Source organism: Panicum hallii, chromosome 5, assembly GCF_002211085.1.
Source record: "Panicum hallii strain FIL2 chromosome 5, PHallii_v3.1, whole genome shotgun sequence".
Taxonomy (NCBI): Eukaryota; Viridiplantae; Streptophyta; class Magnoliopsida; order Poales; family Poaceae; genus Panicum; species Panicum hallii.
The window spans coordinates 11,287,242-11,304,005 of NC_038046.1; the positions used below are offsets into that span (position 1 = coordinate 11,287,242).

A 16,764-nucleotide genomic window follows, 5' to 3' on the forward strand; every position below is an offset into this window, starting at 1 on the left:
ACTCGTCGAAATCGGCCAACGCTCACATGCACCGTGAAAGTTTTACGCTGAAATGGTTAGACAGAGCATCAAATGCCCCATACAGATTTTGTTTTTATGCAAACATGGACGACAGCCTGGTTCCCTCTGGTTCAAGGCACCATCCAGGAACCGGCTGGTTTGCCGCTGGTTTTTGGCCAAGCTGGTGGGACTGTGGGAGTTTGGGACGTGGAGTGGCCAAGTGGGGTAGTAGTTACTCGGCCACTTCGTCCTCAAAAGGCTCCCGTAAGATTCTCTCCCTTATCACAATACTTCTAATTTGCAGCCCAAATTGAAATCAGAAAAATTCTAAATTCAAATTTTGAAGCAAAAGGGGGCAGCCGGACAGGGACCCTGGAGCTGTTGAAAAATGAAGGGTTAGTGCTCATTGATTCAATATTCTGCCAAATTTGCCAAATCCAACGCGTACAAAGTGATTTGACAAAGAGATGATGCTTCCAATCGGTAATCTTTTAGGAGAATAGGTAGTACTGAACAGAACCAGCCATGAATTTAGCACTGGGCAACCAGACAAACGACGAGATGAGACGTGATAAAAATTTGCGGCAATTTTTTTTTTCCAAACTTCTGTTAGACCTATAAAGGGCAGTACGATGAGTAACCGACCCAAACTTTAAATGCTACTCTAGATTTATAAATTCACGTAACCATTCAATCAATGACATGACACATGTGAGGTGCTGAAACAGATTTTCCACAGCAGCAATATTTTGCTAGGCCTTCTCCTTTGTTGGAGAAGTAAGAAGATGTAGTGACGATGTATGGATCGTTGTGGTTGGGATGGGGTCCTTCCCTCGTGCTGAACCGGGCCTCCTAATGCTGTGGGTGCGCTCCATGTTGCTCTTCAAAAACTTCTGCACAGGCCTAGGTAGACGTGCAATCAATCTGGTTGAACTAACAAGTAGTATCACTCCTGTGATAATGAAGAACCTGCAGGATACAGCTAATTTGTTAGATTCTCCAGCAGTAGGCCATCCTTGTAAACTGTATTATCCAAATTGAAACACAAAGCAGAAAGAGAGAACAAGATTGTTCAACGAGAATACTCCGACAAGGTATCCCTTCAGTCCTATGCTGACATCATTGTATATTTTGCAACAGTCAGCATAAGACATTAGTTACTTTGGCTATCGGTAATCTTAATGGACTAGCAATATCATCATATAAAATTAAAGTAAAAATGTGACAGGGACAGCTGTAAAAAACTCCTCATCAATTCCAAGATAGCCCACCTCACAACTGGCAATTTTGTTGACCTGTGTGTAATGCATGAACATCTGTAATGCATGAAACTATTGAATTCTAGCAAGAACAGGGAAACCTTACACCATCTGAAAGCAGGCGTAGTAGGCTAGTACTGCCCTTTGAATCAGCATTAGATGAAATTGCTATCCATAACTCAATCATGAAATGCAGTAGCGAAGCATTGAAGCCAGGGAGGACAGAACCAAATCAAGCAGTGCAAGATCATACAGTACAGAAGGAGAATACAATGCAGCATAAAACTATTACCATCCAAGTAAGAGAAAAAACCGAGCCGTCGGAGCTTTAGGTAGATGTTCGTCAAGTGCAATCATGCCAGCTACCACACCAGACACTATAGATGCCACCGATGTACATGTAGATACAACAATTGCCCTCCCATGCTTGAGGCCTCGCGTCTGCAGAAACAAAAAAAAAAACCATTAGAGGAGAATACAAATGAAATCAGAACAATATAAGAAAACTATTGGACTAGTCCCTGTGTCTGATCCTAAAAAGTACAAAAGTTTCATAAAATAGGTCCAATTGTTTGATAAAAAAATAAAATAGGTCCAATAAACTAGTGCAATTTATAATAGACATAACAATGAGTAAACGTCTGCAGTGAGGCAAGCAACTCAAATTTGCAAATAATCCATGTCCTTGAAATTTCAATTTCAGGCTAAGTGTCCATGGAATTTCAATTTACACATAAAAGCAGTACATATTTTTGCCAGAGGAAAAAATAATAGTCACTCAGTCTCACTGAAAAACTAATTATACAATTTTCAGTGAATTGTTGCACCACTATACCCGCAAACTTAATATAGTGAAAGCTTATATAGGTCATACTTTTAAGAATTATATATATTTTTTCAATTCTCATCTGCCCAACCACTTTGCAGCCCCACTTCACAATTACACCCCCCTGGGCCTTGGTCCTGCTTCACAAAACCCTGCTTTTCAAGGTGTGGGCCCACAATTCAAAAATTGGTACAAGAGAAAAATTAATGGCTGCATGTCTTCTATAAACACTACAGACACATAGCATACATTCTGTGAAGGTAACATTGAATGACACAAACCAGGTAGGCACATCTCCAGAAAGCTAGACATACCTGATACACAAATCCGATGGCACTACAGCAAACACTACAAGAAATGGCAGCAGGCACAACAAGCTTTGGAAAACCCATCTCGGACATCACAAATCCCATCTTAGAGATCACTGAAGAAATGCTATATATGTAATAATGTTGTTAGTCACATGATCTCTTCACTGATTCACAGGAATTGCTTGCAAGTGATGAAGGGGAACCATCATACTAGTCACATCTCAGTGACAAAAGGCTATAATACAGAATGATAAAAGGAAACTGGCAGTAGTAAATTACCCAAACAAGATGCCTGATTCTAAACCATATATGATCTCCTCAATCACTTCAGGTCCAGTCTGCAAGGGATGTGCTGCGTTATTACTTGCAATAAGCAAACAAGCGTTAGAGTTTTAAAGTACTCACCAACTCTTGCTCACGCCTTTGCTTTTTATACATATGAAGCCAAGTGTTGAGCAGTACCTGAGATGGTAATTGACTATGGTAAGTTATATATGGAGGTTACAGGAAGCATTGGCCTAACACAACTAGGCATGCACATATAACTGTTAACTCTTGTTGGTATGAAAAAAAAACTGAAGCAGAACAAGCCTAGTTAATTGCATATCAACATATTTAAGTGCCTGTCGTGTAATACTAGAACTTATGCAGCACAGAGTATGGTACCTACAAACAAGATGACAACGGAGAGCACTAGCCAGGGTATATTGAGAAGAGGTATCTGATCAACTTTCTGTTCCTCTCCTCCAACACCAACTCCTGAAGCAAGAGAACACACAATCAACCAAATGCATGCGCACCAGCCAGTGAAATCATCGTGAAGCATTGGAGCCTATAAAGGTCTGTTTGAATTCCATTTGTACTAGTTCAAATTGCAAAGCTTCCAAGTCGTGAACATCTCACCTATGGTGCCGAGACCAGCTAGCGTGATGGCAACCCAATCGAGGCCATTCATGACCTCCTTGAGGTAAAAGTGGGAGAAGACGCAGAGTATCGCGAGCCCGCAGCCGGCAATGGGCTGCACAACGGAGACCTGCAATGCAAAGCGGTCAGCAAGGCAGCATAAGCAATCGAACCGCTCGAGGGGCCTCATAAGGGCGCACAGGAACAGCGGCAGACGTACCGGGGCCTGGGAGAGCGCTGTGAGCATGAGCGCGGCGCCGCACATGTCCATAAGGAACCCGCTGATCCAGAGCTGGTTAAACGCGTACGCCTTGACCACCTGCGCGCACGTACAGGAACGCCACGGTTCGTAAGGGGCCCGGCGGCGCGATCTGGAGCAAAAGCAATCTGGCGAAGGAAGGGGGCGGGGGCGAATACCTTGAGCTTGAGGGAGAGGGGAGGGAGGATGTGGGTGCCCTTCTTCTGGAGGACCTTGCCGATGTTGTTGCCGGCGGTGCCCGCCAGCGTCAGCGCCACCGACTCCCACATCTCGCCGCCGCCGGCGCCGATCCGATCCAACGCCTCCGTGCGCCGTGCGTCTTGGGGGAGGGATTGGGGGTCGCCTCCCTTCTATTTTACTAGACTTTTTGGAGCGGTGGAGAAGCAGGAGCAAGTGCCTAGGAGGAGAAGGAGACCACGAGGGAGGGAGGGAGGGAGGGAGGTGGCCGTGTCGTGGCAGGGCTGCGCTTTTCTCGGCCGCGCGCCCGTGCTCGCAGCTGCTGCCGCGGCCGCTGTTGGGTGGCTGGCTCGTTGCTGCTGGTGCTGGCGGCGGGTCGCGTGTGCGGGACGGGACGGCAAGTTCGCGGCTCGAGTATATTCTCTCTTCCATGTTCTATCGCATACATTTCCCGCTGCTTGGGCTTTCGGGATTTGGAATGGAAGGGACCGATTGGCAGATTTTAGCCGGTGCCAGTTCAGATTTCACGAATTTTGGCGAATGTGGTCATACGATTTCAACGAATCCAGTGACTCAACACGTGTTGTGTTGAGTCATGCGCATGCAGCAAGTAGCAAGTCACTTCGCAATGGCTGATCAGTAAGAGCTAACCAGACAAGCCACTGGGATTGAACAAACGAAAAACAAGTACCAGCATAAGCGACATCATCTTTGACGCCGGGGCAGCGGAGATACTAAAACTGTCAATGGAGAATTTCCGTGAACAACAGCTGACAAGGGTAACACAGCCATAGCTACGCGAATCAAACGAGGAATCCCTGGAACATAACCCCAAGTTGACAATCCTCAAAACCATATAAAATCACGACCACCTTGCAAGAGCTGTGCCCAGCTGAGGTTACAGAACTGATGCTGACGTTTTGCAAGTGTGCTGCAGGATAGGTCCAGCATCATCTGTTGTTCTAGCACACAAATTGGATCATGATGAATTAAGAACGAGACCTACTGCTTTTCAAGCTTTGCTTCTTGAATCACCATAAAGTCTTAAAACACGGGTAAAACAGGTTGCTAAGCACATAAATTTTCGCACAAATACATCAGATTAAGCAAAAAAAAACATCACATAGATTTGCAGATTAGGATGGTCACTTACAAATGTATACTTCTATCTGCAATTGTATAGCCAGCTTGACAAAGCGGTGCATCAAAGGCCAATCACAAATCATAACTAGAACTCTAGAAGTATGCAGCAAATAAAGTTCTAGGTTTTTTCTGAACCAATGTGACAACGAAATGGAGCTACAATTCCACACAAGAGAATGCTTGCAACTTCAAGCGACTCTTGCATGCATCGGAAGTAGAATAGTTAGGTAGGCCATCTAGTTGGACATGGGTACAAGTATGAGCTAAGCTATTTTTAACCAGCTAATGTTATCCAAATGCATTGATGCCCACCACAAGACAATGATGCGTACTCCAAACTGAGAAAGCTAGAACATCAATTTGTAGAAAGGAGGATAAGCAGACTAAGTTGGAAAAGTGCCTCAGTGCTGCAACCAATGAGGCATTGAGTATTACTGTCGGAAACATGTCACAACCTAGAGGACAAATGAGTAATGACATTCCACAAGCCCAAAGTCGGTCCATTTCTGGTAATGCACAATGTGGACGAAGCATATTACTGAATCACAAAACATCAAAAACCAAAACGAAAATAATCAAAATTAGGGGCAGCGTTGAAAGAACAGGGGCATCAAGACATATACATGGGCAACCATAACACCACAGCACACAAATGACATTGATAACACAAGTTCTATCAAACATTGATAACACGAGTTCTATCAAAATTTCTTGGTAAACTCAGTGCCAGCATACATGTTTTGGACCACGCACACAAAATGTCACTAATGGGGAACAATAATCTTAAATGAAGAAAAGGATTTCTAATTCAAGACTCCTCGTTTGCAAATCATCTTGGACTCCCATCAATGGCCATGGTAATCATATCAAGGAGAATCACTAGCACGATAAACAAAATGAGAAACCACCGGATTGCACAGTGAACAACCTACAGCATGCAGAGGACCATAAATCATCACCTGGGTATTGCAATCACAAAACACACATACTAAACCAGCAACACAAGGAGTACCTGCTGCGGAAGTACAGGTGTAAACTGAGGACTGTCCTGATTAGACTGCCTATAGCAGTACAAGGCCAAGCTCCGAGGGCTTGATGCCGTTTCGAATCCGGTAGTTGTAGAGGTAATAGTGGAGCTGCCCATCTCCAGGACCAAACTTGAGCTCCTTGAGGAATGACTCATTCTCCATGACATCAAGAGCATTGAAGACATCATAGTTCTTCTGCTTGGCAACGATCAGCGCGTCGTTCATCAGCTGCTGCAATGGGGTTTTGGTGGAAACATTGTAATACGAGTATGCAGCCTTGAGCGTCGCATAGTTTGCATTGTTCAGCACGGATGACGGCAGCGTGTAAAAGCTGCAGAAATCTGTGACCTCATGCGTCTCAGGGCTCTCAACAAGGTAGCTGTCCACCACATCCTCCTGGGGCAGCAGCCAGTGCTCCACATCCACCTCATCGAAATCCGGCGCCACAACAAACTTTGCAAGGTAGGCCCTCAGCAGCCTTGTGACCGCAGCAACATCCCGGAGCTCCATCCGGCGGAATCCAGGGGTGAGCGGCGCATCAGGCAGCTTGTAGAGCCGGACAGTGCGGCTCATGGTCATGCGTGGACCAAGGCGAGAAAACCCAACATCGATGAGCTTCTTGGGGTTGAGGGATCGGTGCCAGTAGCGGCAGGTGGTGATGGGGGTTGGGAGGACGACCCCCGCGGTGTATGCAGCCTGCCAGATGTTCTCCTGGTGGACGCGGCGGGTGACCTCGCGGATGAGCACGGGCGCGAGGCGCTTGGATCGGAGCTTCTTGTGGACGCAGAGGAAGTTGATCTCGGCCATGCGGACGACGTCATCGCGGGCGCGGATGCGCGCGGGGACGCCCGAGATGAAGGCGACGAGCTTCTTGGACTCCTTGGCGCGGACGCCGATGTGCCAGGCGCGGAAGAAGGACGGCGGCTTGAGCGCCCAGCGGAGGAAGGCCGGGGAGTAGTTGAAGCGGAACATGTTCTCGTCGTCCTCGACGTAGTTGTGGGCGAGCAGCGAGTAGAGGTCGGCGAGGAGCGCGTCGTCGTCGAGATCGCAGGTGAGCCACTCGAAGGCGGCGGGGAGCGGGTAGGGGTCGGCGCGCACCTCGGAGAGCGGCGTGGGTGGCTCGATGGGGCCATCCGGGAGCGACGTGTCGGCGGCGTCGCGGAACTGGCCGACGGGCTGAGTCTCCCAGAACTTGTGGCGGCGGGCGGTGGGGTTGGAGGCGAGGGTCATGTGCTCCTGCACGCGCCGCGCCAGCGCCTCGATGGAGGTATCCTCCTCGCCGGCGGGGGCGGTGCCGCTGGCGCTGGCGTTGGCGGCATCGTTGCTGTTGGGGGCGGCCATGGCGATCTGGGCCCGGATCGGCGGTAGGGTTTGGGGGGATTTGGGGGGAGAAGAGACGACGACGCGGGGGAGGGGAACGCGAGGGGGCAGCGGGCAGATCTCTCGTCTTGTGGGCTCCTCCCTCCGTCCCTCGTCAGCGTAGTAATTAGCAAAGCCCCAGCCAAAAGATGCGTCTTAATTTTTTTCCCCTAGTAGAGCCTTCAGCTTCACCAAACTAATAATAAGTAAGGCACTTTGTTAACTACGACAATGAAGATTTACATAATATAGGTTACAAAAAATATCGTACCGTAGCATTTTAGCCGGTAACTGTGCATTTGTGCTGATGTTTTTTTTTTGAGAGGGAGAGAGTCTGTGCTGATGATCGATTGATAAAAACACCAGATCTACGCTGTTCAAACACCAGCTTTTTAATAGTGAAACGGGACTTCCTCATAGGAAGAAATATCCAGATCCATTTATAGTCGAGTTACGCAGAAGCCCTAGACTCCTAGCACATATTCGTAAGTAATTCGAAAGTCGAAACCAACATATATCAAAAGCGAATTGCAGGGCACAAGGCAGTTATGGGCGAATCTGCTTTATAGGAGCTTTCTTTTGGCAAAGGCCATCAACCACGTCACAGGTTTCAGGTTAAGCATCAGTGAAAAGAACAATTCCCACATTCGTGTAGAACGAGGGTCAAACAGCACACAGGCACACAGAATTGTCGAACAAACAAGGAAACCCTTGCCTTCCTACTTTAATTCATTGGTACTCTTTACTAATAAAATTCCTCAGCATAATTCACCCTTTCACTCCCTGTTCTCTGATCATGTCAACAAAAAAAAAAGTGCCATCAAGATTCACGGTCACTGTATGAAGTGACGCAGGCATGGTAAGATGCGAGTACATCTCTACATATCATTAAAAAATTGATGTCAGGCGGTGCACTGGTGTTATTTAGTTTAACCCGATATACCAAGTACAGCACAAACACTTAAATTATACAACACAGGAGCAGCACAAACCCGATAATCCAGGACAACCTATCCATGTACAAGAGAACAGAGGTCTCCAGTAGGTTTCAGAGCTCCCTTTGCGCCGGATTTAATGTGGTTATCTCTCCCCTCGAACCTGAACCATCAGCATGAAGTCAGATGACAGAAGAAACAAAAAAAGAGAAGTCATAGTGAAAGGCGACATATGATGGGCAACGAAGAAGATGAAGTACATCGATCATAGATCTCTGCTGCAATCGTGAGGAGAGACTCCGTCTCCTCAGCCATCTTGAGGATCCTTTCTGCCTCCATCATCTGATCATGTGCATCATGTGCTTTCACCTCTGCATCAGCTACTTTGGCTGCTGCTGCGATGGCTGCCTCTAGTGCAGGGCTGGAGGTGGCAAACAATCCTAGGTTCTTTGACACCTTCGATGGCTTGGATGGATCCTTCTGCTTTGGAGCCGATGCTTTTATTGGAGCTGGAGCTCTTGTCGCAAAGGAATCGGTGAGCCTATAGGACTTAGTATCAACCTGTATTTAGATAAGAGGATGTAATTGGATTAGCACTAGTTGCATACAGCTTTAGAAGCCTGGGAGATTATATTATGGATTCCAGAATATTGCATGTGCTCCATATACAGTATAAAGAAATACATTTTGAATCCAAATTCCAAAGTAAATATCTGCTGTGAAGATTAATCAATGAGGTTTCCCTATTCTCCCATCGTATTCTTACAAATATTCTCCCTAGATGAAATGCAGCCCCATTGTCAACTAAGCGAGAAGGCCAATGGGACACCGAGGGTTCATTTGGATCTGTTCACAACATGTAGGATTTCAGCCCAATCTATGGGATAAATTATAACATGCATATGGTGGGAACCGTGCCATCCTTGGCCATCCAACCCGATTGTAAAGGTGAACAGGTAAACCACACTCAGATGAAAAGAAAATGATAAGGGGGGAATCTATAGTCTAAGTTAAGGAAGGAAGATTCACCTTTTCAATTTTTTTTGAATCTACAAGTCGCCGAAACTTTGTACCGATCAATCTTCTAAAGTTTGTTGGCACTACATGTCTTTGCTGCATATGGTACCAATGATAGCATAAGCAATTTATCATCATTCTAGGAATATACTAAGCGGTATCTAAATACAGCATAAAAACAAGATATACATGTACATCAAGTATGGAAAGGAAATAACAGAGCCTGATTGCCATATTGCTCCTAATGATAGTACAGAATAAAGCACTTCCACCATATACTACAAAATCCAAAGTGCAAAACAGATCCTGTAGAAACACGGGACTTCAAAAGGCTTCCATGGAGCTCAAATAAAAAAAATGGCATGTGCATGGCATCTATCGAATGTGTCATCAGAATTGGGAAAAAGTCTACCTAACCCCCCCAACTATTCATGGTGGACTACTTCACTCCCCAAACTATAAAACTGGATATTCTGCCCCCTGAACTTTCCAAAACCGGTCAAATAACACCCCCCCAAGTGGTTTTGCTACAGTGGCGCGGTTTTGTCTTTTTCTTTTTTATTTATTTCCGCTGAATCTTTGAAAAATCATAGTAAATCACAGAAAAAATCATAAAATGGAAAATCCAATTTTGTTGGACTCCACATGAGTAGATCTAAACAGTGAAGATATAATATGGTATGCTTTAGTAAAAAGTTTTTCTGTAGCTTTAGATCTATGCTTTTTTATAATTAATTGAAATAATTCATAGCTGCAGCTTCTATGGTCCAATTATGGTAAAATTTTTATGGTTGGCAAATTATTGTATGCTTGAACTGTAATAAAAATTTCATACTCATTGGATCATGTATAACTTAGTTATAGATAAAGCATAGATTCGGATCATAGATTTAACAAGCATAAACCTTCGGAGCATAGATTCAACAAGCATAAACCTAAATAAATCTATAACTAAGTTATACATGATCCAATGAGTATGAAATTTTTACTACAGTTCAAGCATACAATAATTTTCCCACCATAAAAATTTCACCACAATTGTACCATAGAAGCTGCAGTTATGAATTATTCCAATTAATTATAGAAAAGCATAGATCTAAAGCTACAGCAAAAACTTTGTACTAAAGAATGCCATAGTATATATTCACTGTGTAGATCTACTCATGTGGAGTCCAACAAAATTGGATTTTCCATTTTATGATTTTTCTGTGATTTACTATGATTTTTCAAAGATTCAGCGGAAATAAATAAAAAAGAAAAAGACAACTGCGCCACTGTAGCAAAACCACCATCCAAACCACTTTGGGGGGTTATTTGACCGGTTTTGGAAAGTTCAGGGGGTAGAATATCCGGTTTTATAGTTTTGGGGGTGAAGTAGTCCACCATGAATAGTTGGGGGGTTTAATTGAGCACACATTTCACACGTACTGAAGATCAGGTGATGACAAACTTTTTTCTTAAATATTTATGATCCATGTGCGTAAAAAAAAGTAAGCGCTTTGTTTCATCCAAGTTAGCTATTATAACAAACAAAATCCTCTGAAAAGAAGAGGCTTCAAAACTAAACAGATTTTTTCCCTACAGTCAAATCATGCAGTACATAGTTGTGGTTCTTATTATATCGAGTCAGTTGTATATCAGAGTCATAAGCAGTACATAGTTAGGAGCAACTAAAACTTGAATGCACTCAAACAGACGACAAATAACTGCTGCAAAACAATGAAATCAAATGAGAATAATTAGTGCAGATACCCAACCTCTATGAAGCTGCAGATTTCAGTCATTTCTGTACCATTTGGCTCATTCAACTCCGAAAGAGCTTCCAGGATCATGGCACCATACCTAGCAGACAAATTGGACACCGTAATCAGAACCATAACTTAAATCAAATGGAATGGGAATCCTTGCTACATTCGTCAACTCTCCCACCATAGGGTTGGCTTATATCTTGTCAGTCTCATTTAAGTCCTCTCTACATATTGGTCGGTTTGTCCACAAATATTCCTGCTAAACCATGTCCACTCTTATGTTTGCATTTCCAATGCACAAGTGCTTTGTTTAACCCAGATGTTCTTCAATCTAATGGAAGTTCAAGTGACATATCATTCAAAAACATATAGAGTTATATTCCTCCTAAAGACAGAGAGTAGAGGCAACTATCTGGCATGGGGTGATTAGAGACATCCTTGATTTCACTCAGAAGTATAACCAACATGCGATCATGCAATCACCCCTGAATCAAGGCATTTTTAATCAGAACTTTTATCTATGGTACAGAATAACTAGGCATTTAAAGATAAGATTGCAGATTAACTAGACTTCAGTGTGAAAATGATGAGAGACCAACTTTGGTTGAGTTTTCACATCCTGTGGCTTTTTCTCAGCATCTGGTGGAGCTTCAGCAACTTTATTTGCCACAGAAACAACCAAAGCCTGTGAGGTAGACGATGGGGAAGATGACGGTCCAGTTATCTTTGGAACCCTCGTTTTATCCCTTGAACCCATTCCACTTGCACTGAAACTTAGATTCCTCCATTTGTCCTGAAAATACAAAACAGAATATCACATAGAGAACCAAAACAAAGACCTACAACCATGGTGATAGCTGCACAGTATAACTGAACTGACACGCTTTTTTAATGTACATCAAATGATAGCATTGCTACAACAAATTATCTTACTTCTCGCAGATACTTTTTGTCGGGTTGTAGATGGAAAACAGTTATAATGTTTATCCATATTTCTTCTATGCGAAACCACAAGAAATATGCCGTGTTTCTGTAACTTGCTTCAATGCACATGAAAATCGTGCTGGTCGATTGACTAAAAAAGGTCCCAAAATACCTATATCATGTGATTTCAGTCTTTAGAAGCATATTTGCAGACGGAACAGTTTTAATCATTTGATCAACACATGCTGCTGTGCTTTGTTCCCATTATGAACTCAGGGAAGAACAAAAAAACAAGAGGTGTACAAAATTGTATTTCCAAATCCACTCTAGTGTGAAGATGTTGCTATAAGAAAATAAATGCTGGTTTTGATTTGTGTAAAAATTTGCAGCACCACTAATAATACTGTGTGAGGGGGAAATAACCAGACCAGCAATACACAAAGTTCTTCAGCCCAAAAATGCTACTAGTCCTGGATCTGGAGAATAAAGATATGACTTAATAATCAGAATAACAATCATATAATCTGCACATGGCAGGATTGCTACATTTAATGGATGAAGAACATTTTCTAAACAAGGTCTATGAAAGGTAGCACCATCAAGTGTAGCACTCAACTTCTTTTCACTACTGTAGTTTATGTTATCCCAAGTACATTGCCATCATACAAAAGTATGGTTCAGGGAAAAGAAACGAATTGTTCTGGCAAAACTACCTAAAAATGGTTACTTGAGAGCAATTTAGAATGGTAACTCTGTTACTAAGAGCAAATTCATTTTTCAAGCATAAAAGGGAACATTTCTCCATCTTACGAGATGGATGAAGTTTTAGATGAAATTCTTGTTGCGAAAAGTGATGATGTTTCAGATGTTCAAGTAATACGTCTTCATGTAGTTGGTTAACAGGATTGCTATTCTTACTAGAGTTATTGAGAAGAGGAGTCAACACAAGCAAGAGATGTGAATTACATACCAAGGAGAAGGATACCATTCAATGTTTTTTCTATTGTATGGAGCGCAGTGATTCTGTGGTTCAAACATATGTATTCACCTAAGGAATATGGGGTGATTGAAGAGATGACTCTTCCATTCGTTCCAGGAGACAAAGAAATTCATATCAGTTATCTGGCAACAGTTTCATGGCCTATGTGAGCATAAGAATTCACATCTTGAAGGCAAGGTGTTGCAAGTTGCAACATTCGTTTGATGTTATCGCTAAAATTGATGTACTCTTGTGCACTGTTGGGCTATCTGCACGAGGAGGAACACAAGGGAGTACTGCAGGAGGATCAAGGTGACGAGATGTGCAATGACCAATCAGTACATATTCAAGCTGGACACACCTGAGCGATTGGTCAGGCTAGATTGGTGGATTTCTTATATTTCTTAACGTGCGTGCAACAATGGAGGGGTTAGAGGATAATGTAAATGCCACGTAGCAGAGAATGAAAGTATTACCAGATTCCAACTAAGATATCAAAGGCCTTAATTGCAAAGGTTGGAAACTCTAATCCCTGGAAAAAAACAATGTGGTACCGTTACCAGGATATCCATCGAATTTATCACAGTCCTTATTCCCAAGAGCTAGAGTGCCTCTGCGCTCGTATGCTTGAATTCCCATAAAACAGAGTGAATCAGATATATGAAATCACGTGGGAAAATAAGTCAATTATCACATGATCAGGAACACGAACAAATCAAAATAACGTTGAGAAGCAAGAAAATGGTTCCCAGTCAATAAAGTAGATTCCTAATAAGCAATGGCATAAAGACTGCATTGATGGGCAGGAGGCAATCACAAGTAATCTGTCTCGTGATTTGCTTCTTCCTGAAAATCTGTTTCATCCTGTGACCAGCAACACTACTGAATTCGTCTGTAGGATTATCAACTGTTCATGAATATGATGACAGCTCAAATTTGTGTAATACAGCCCAGATCATAAAACATTCATACTGCCATATGTAATCCCACACCGCTCATCCACTACCGCCACAACATCATTGTCCTTGGGCACAATATCACATCACAGCATCCAATCGGCAAACGCAGCAGAGGGCCACCATTTCAACCTTCGCTTACATTTATCAGTTCCCAAAACCCAAAATCTCATCTTCGATGCCCCAAATCTGCTACCAACGAAACTGCACCAGGGGAACTCCCATGCGTCCTAAAACCACCACACAGCTAACAGAGCGGCCGAGATGCAGGGGAAAAGCACCACACGATCAGAAACCAGACGACGCACGAAACATCACGAGGGCCATAGGCACGAGTCAGGACTCAGGAGCAAAGGATTCGGGGGGTTAAGATCTGGAGGACGCGGGTGGGTAGCTCCATCGCAGCAGGGTACAGGGGGAAACGGCGGCAGAGATGCAGGGGAAGGTACCTTGAGGTCGATGTTGGAGCGGGACGAGAGGACCGGGCTGAACTCGGGGTCCTTCTGGATGGTTCGCCACTTGCCGGCTCCGTGCTTGAGCACGCCGCGGCGGAGCGCATCCTCCTCCTCCGACGTCCACTTCTGCTTCGGCGCGCCCATCGCCCGTGCTGCTCCTCGCCTCTCCCCTGTGGTCTCCTGCGTCCAAACTAGCCGACGCAGAAACCCTAATCTAACAAACAGGTTTTTCTATTTCCCCCCTAGTTTTTTTCTTTTATTTGTTGTGTACTTGTAGCAGGCATCTGTGTTCATATCATATCCTTGAGAAGCTCCAGTTCATAATATTAAAAGAGCGCGCTCAACGCCAAAAATGCATTAATGAAAAAAATGTGGTTTGTGAGATTTTCTGAAAATAGAAGTCTCATCCTACTAAACATCAAGTAAATACAGTGTTCAAGCTCAGAAATTGCTTAAGTTAAAAGTGTAAATTTATGATATTTTGACAAAACTAGCACGTTTGTGAAACATACATAAAATCCAAATGAAATTTGCACAATAATTTTTTAGCAATAAAACAAAACGTCCACTTTGCTAACACTTTCACTCGGGAGAATGTGCAGGGTTTGACTTTGGAAAAAACAAAAAAATAGGGCTATCTCTTCAAGTTAAATTTGTAAATTTACATTGCAAATAGTTGTATGAACTCGGCCATCGACCGTGTACCAAAGATGAGACACAAAGTAGCTTTTTCTCTCCGCTTGCATTCCCTCTCTTTCTTTATTGTTGTCTTTAATTGAAAGTGGTTCATCAGCATCCCACGAGGCCAGCACATGTGGCCCATAACTAGTACTCCACCATTTAAGGAATCAATACAAACTCATATGCATAATGTTTTGTTTCATATACATAATTTTGTAACAGACTCATATAATTTTCTCCTTAGTGTACAAACTTTTTTTCTATGTGTACAAATATTTGTTGCTAGATAAACTTCATGTTCCATAGTTGTATAATTTCAGCTGAATAATTCTTGTCATTGTCAACGAGGCCAATCTATAATCTTTTTCTGTTACTTCTTGTGCACAAATTTTTTATTCCATTTGAACAAACATTTCATCTTGATGGAATAATTCTTACTAAGCAGGCTAAGCGTAGAAACAAGTTCCCTTTCCATGTGTATTTTTTTCATGTATAAACTTTCATTTAAACATCTTGTGTGTTTTTCATTTGAATTTGAGTCAGTATGGAGCCAAAAGCCAGAATACCTGGCATCAATACAAATTGTTGTGTATTTGCGGCTGAACTAAGAAGGTGGAGCACTGATGGGCCAAAGGCCCATCATGTAGGAAGCCGTGTAAATGTCCAAAATGCAACAATTTGGGCCGATCTCTAACGCTCCCACGCACACGTTGTAACCAACCGATGAGGCCCTTATCCCCAGCGCCAAGAGCCCAAGACCTTCCCAGGGCAGCTTATCTTATTTATATTTGACAGCTGGCTCGCGAAGACAACGCAAACAGTAGCTTTCTCTTTAGCCCCTCCACCGTGATGGATTCTCGCATGCAAGGCTGCCCCGGGGAGTCCCGGCCGCGACACGTCGAGTGTGCACCGGGGAGGGAGCACGTACTGGGCGCCCAATTAAAACCGTGCGCGTACGCGTGTGAATGCGTGATCCGCCGTGAGAAACAACGCTCCGTTAGATCATGGCTCCATCTCCACCATTAGATCATAGCTGTGATTTTGGTGATTACACGACGACACAGTCAATACAACTAACGAATTTGTAAGTTTAAGATTGTAGGATTTCTAGATTCCATAGATGAAATCCAATCCATATACAAAATGATCTTATTCACTGCTAAGATGTCCAAATGATTGCAGCGACGAATTGGACAAGTGCCAGCCGAAATCAGTCGACCGGTTGAACCGACGGTCCCAGAATATAACGAGTCGGTGCATTGGTAGTTAAAACAACGATTAAGTACAGAAAAACCCAGTTGCACCGGTTAAACCGACACTACAATAATGGAGACGTTGGTGCAATGAGGAGATAACATGATGATCAAGTAGAGAAATGATAGGGGCACCGGTTAAACCGATAGTGCAAAAGAAGACGTCGGTGCAAGCGTGTTGTGGTTACTCAGTATGCATATTTTGATTCTAGAAGGGTTTCCAAGCAACCGTACCGGTTGAACCGACGATGCATCGGTGCATGCATCGGCGCAATAACGGAATCAAAAGCAGGTGTGGCAGATAGGAGAGCTAGTATGCAAGTTCAGAGTGATCGGTTAAACCGATGGTTGTGACCGGTTTAACCGACGCTTTAACCTTTTTGCCAGAAAAGCAAGTAACGGTTAGGAGTGGATCTCTATCTTATATAAGACCTCATCCCGAGTTATTTGATACTGCTGAAGTTCGTGAGAAGCTACCCACACTCTGAAGAAGTTCTCCAAGCTATCCAAGAGCTTATTGATCATATCCTTAGATTTAGCACAAGCTTTGA

General features: G+C 43.5%; 2 protein-coding genes across 2 annotated transcripts; both read right to left on the reverse strand.

The window, feature by feature from the left end:
- Window positions 1-468: 468 nt before the first annotated feature.
- LOC112892118 (probable magnesium transporter NIPA9) lies at window positions 469-4,135 on the reverse strand. The gene is made up of 9 exons (XM_025959198.1): window positions 3,717-4,135; window positions 3,520-3,618; window positions 3,300-3,429; window positions 3,067-3,155; window positions 2,802-2,858; window positions 2,676-2,734; window positions 2,400-2,520; window positions 1,552-1,700; window positions 469-969 (listed from the first exon to the last, which is right to left on the reverse strand). The coding sequence occupies exons 1-9, from the start codon at window positions 3,825-3,827 to the stop codon at window positions 753-755; spliced, it is 1,032 nt and encodes a 343-aa protein (XP_025814983.1). The 5' UTR covers window positions 3,828-4,135; the 3' UTR covers window positions 469-752.
- A 1,336-nt stretch (window positions 4,136-5,471) lies between these two features.
- On the reverse strand, window positions 5,472-14,541 carry LOC112892412 (glycylpeptide N-tetradecanoyltransferase 1). The gene is made up of 9 exons (XM_025959587.1): window positions 14,274-14,541; window positions 11,565-11,758; window positions 10,975-11,059; window positions 9,230-9,313; window positions 8,461-8,761; window positions 8,321-8,363; window positions 8,216-8,225; window positions 5,891-7,376; window positions 5,472-5,806 (listed from the first exon to the last, which is right to left on the reverse strand). Exons 1-8 carry the CDS (start codon window positions 14,421-14,423, stop codon window positions 5,940-5,942), a joined length of 2,304 nt encoding a protein of 767 aa, XP_025815372.1. The 5' UTR covers window positions 14,424-14,541; the 3' UTR covers window positions 5,472-5,806; window positions 5,891-5,939.
- Window positions 14,542-16,764: the final 2,223 nt, after the last annotated feature.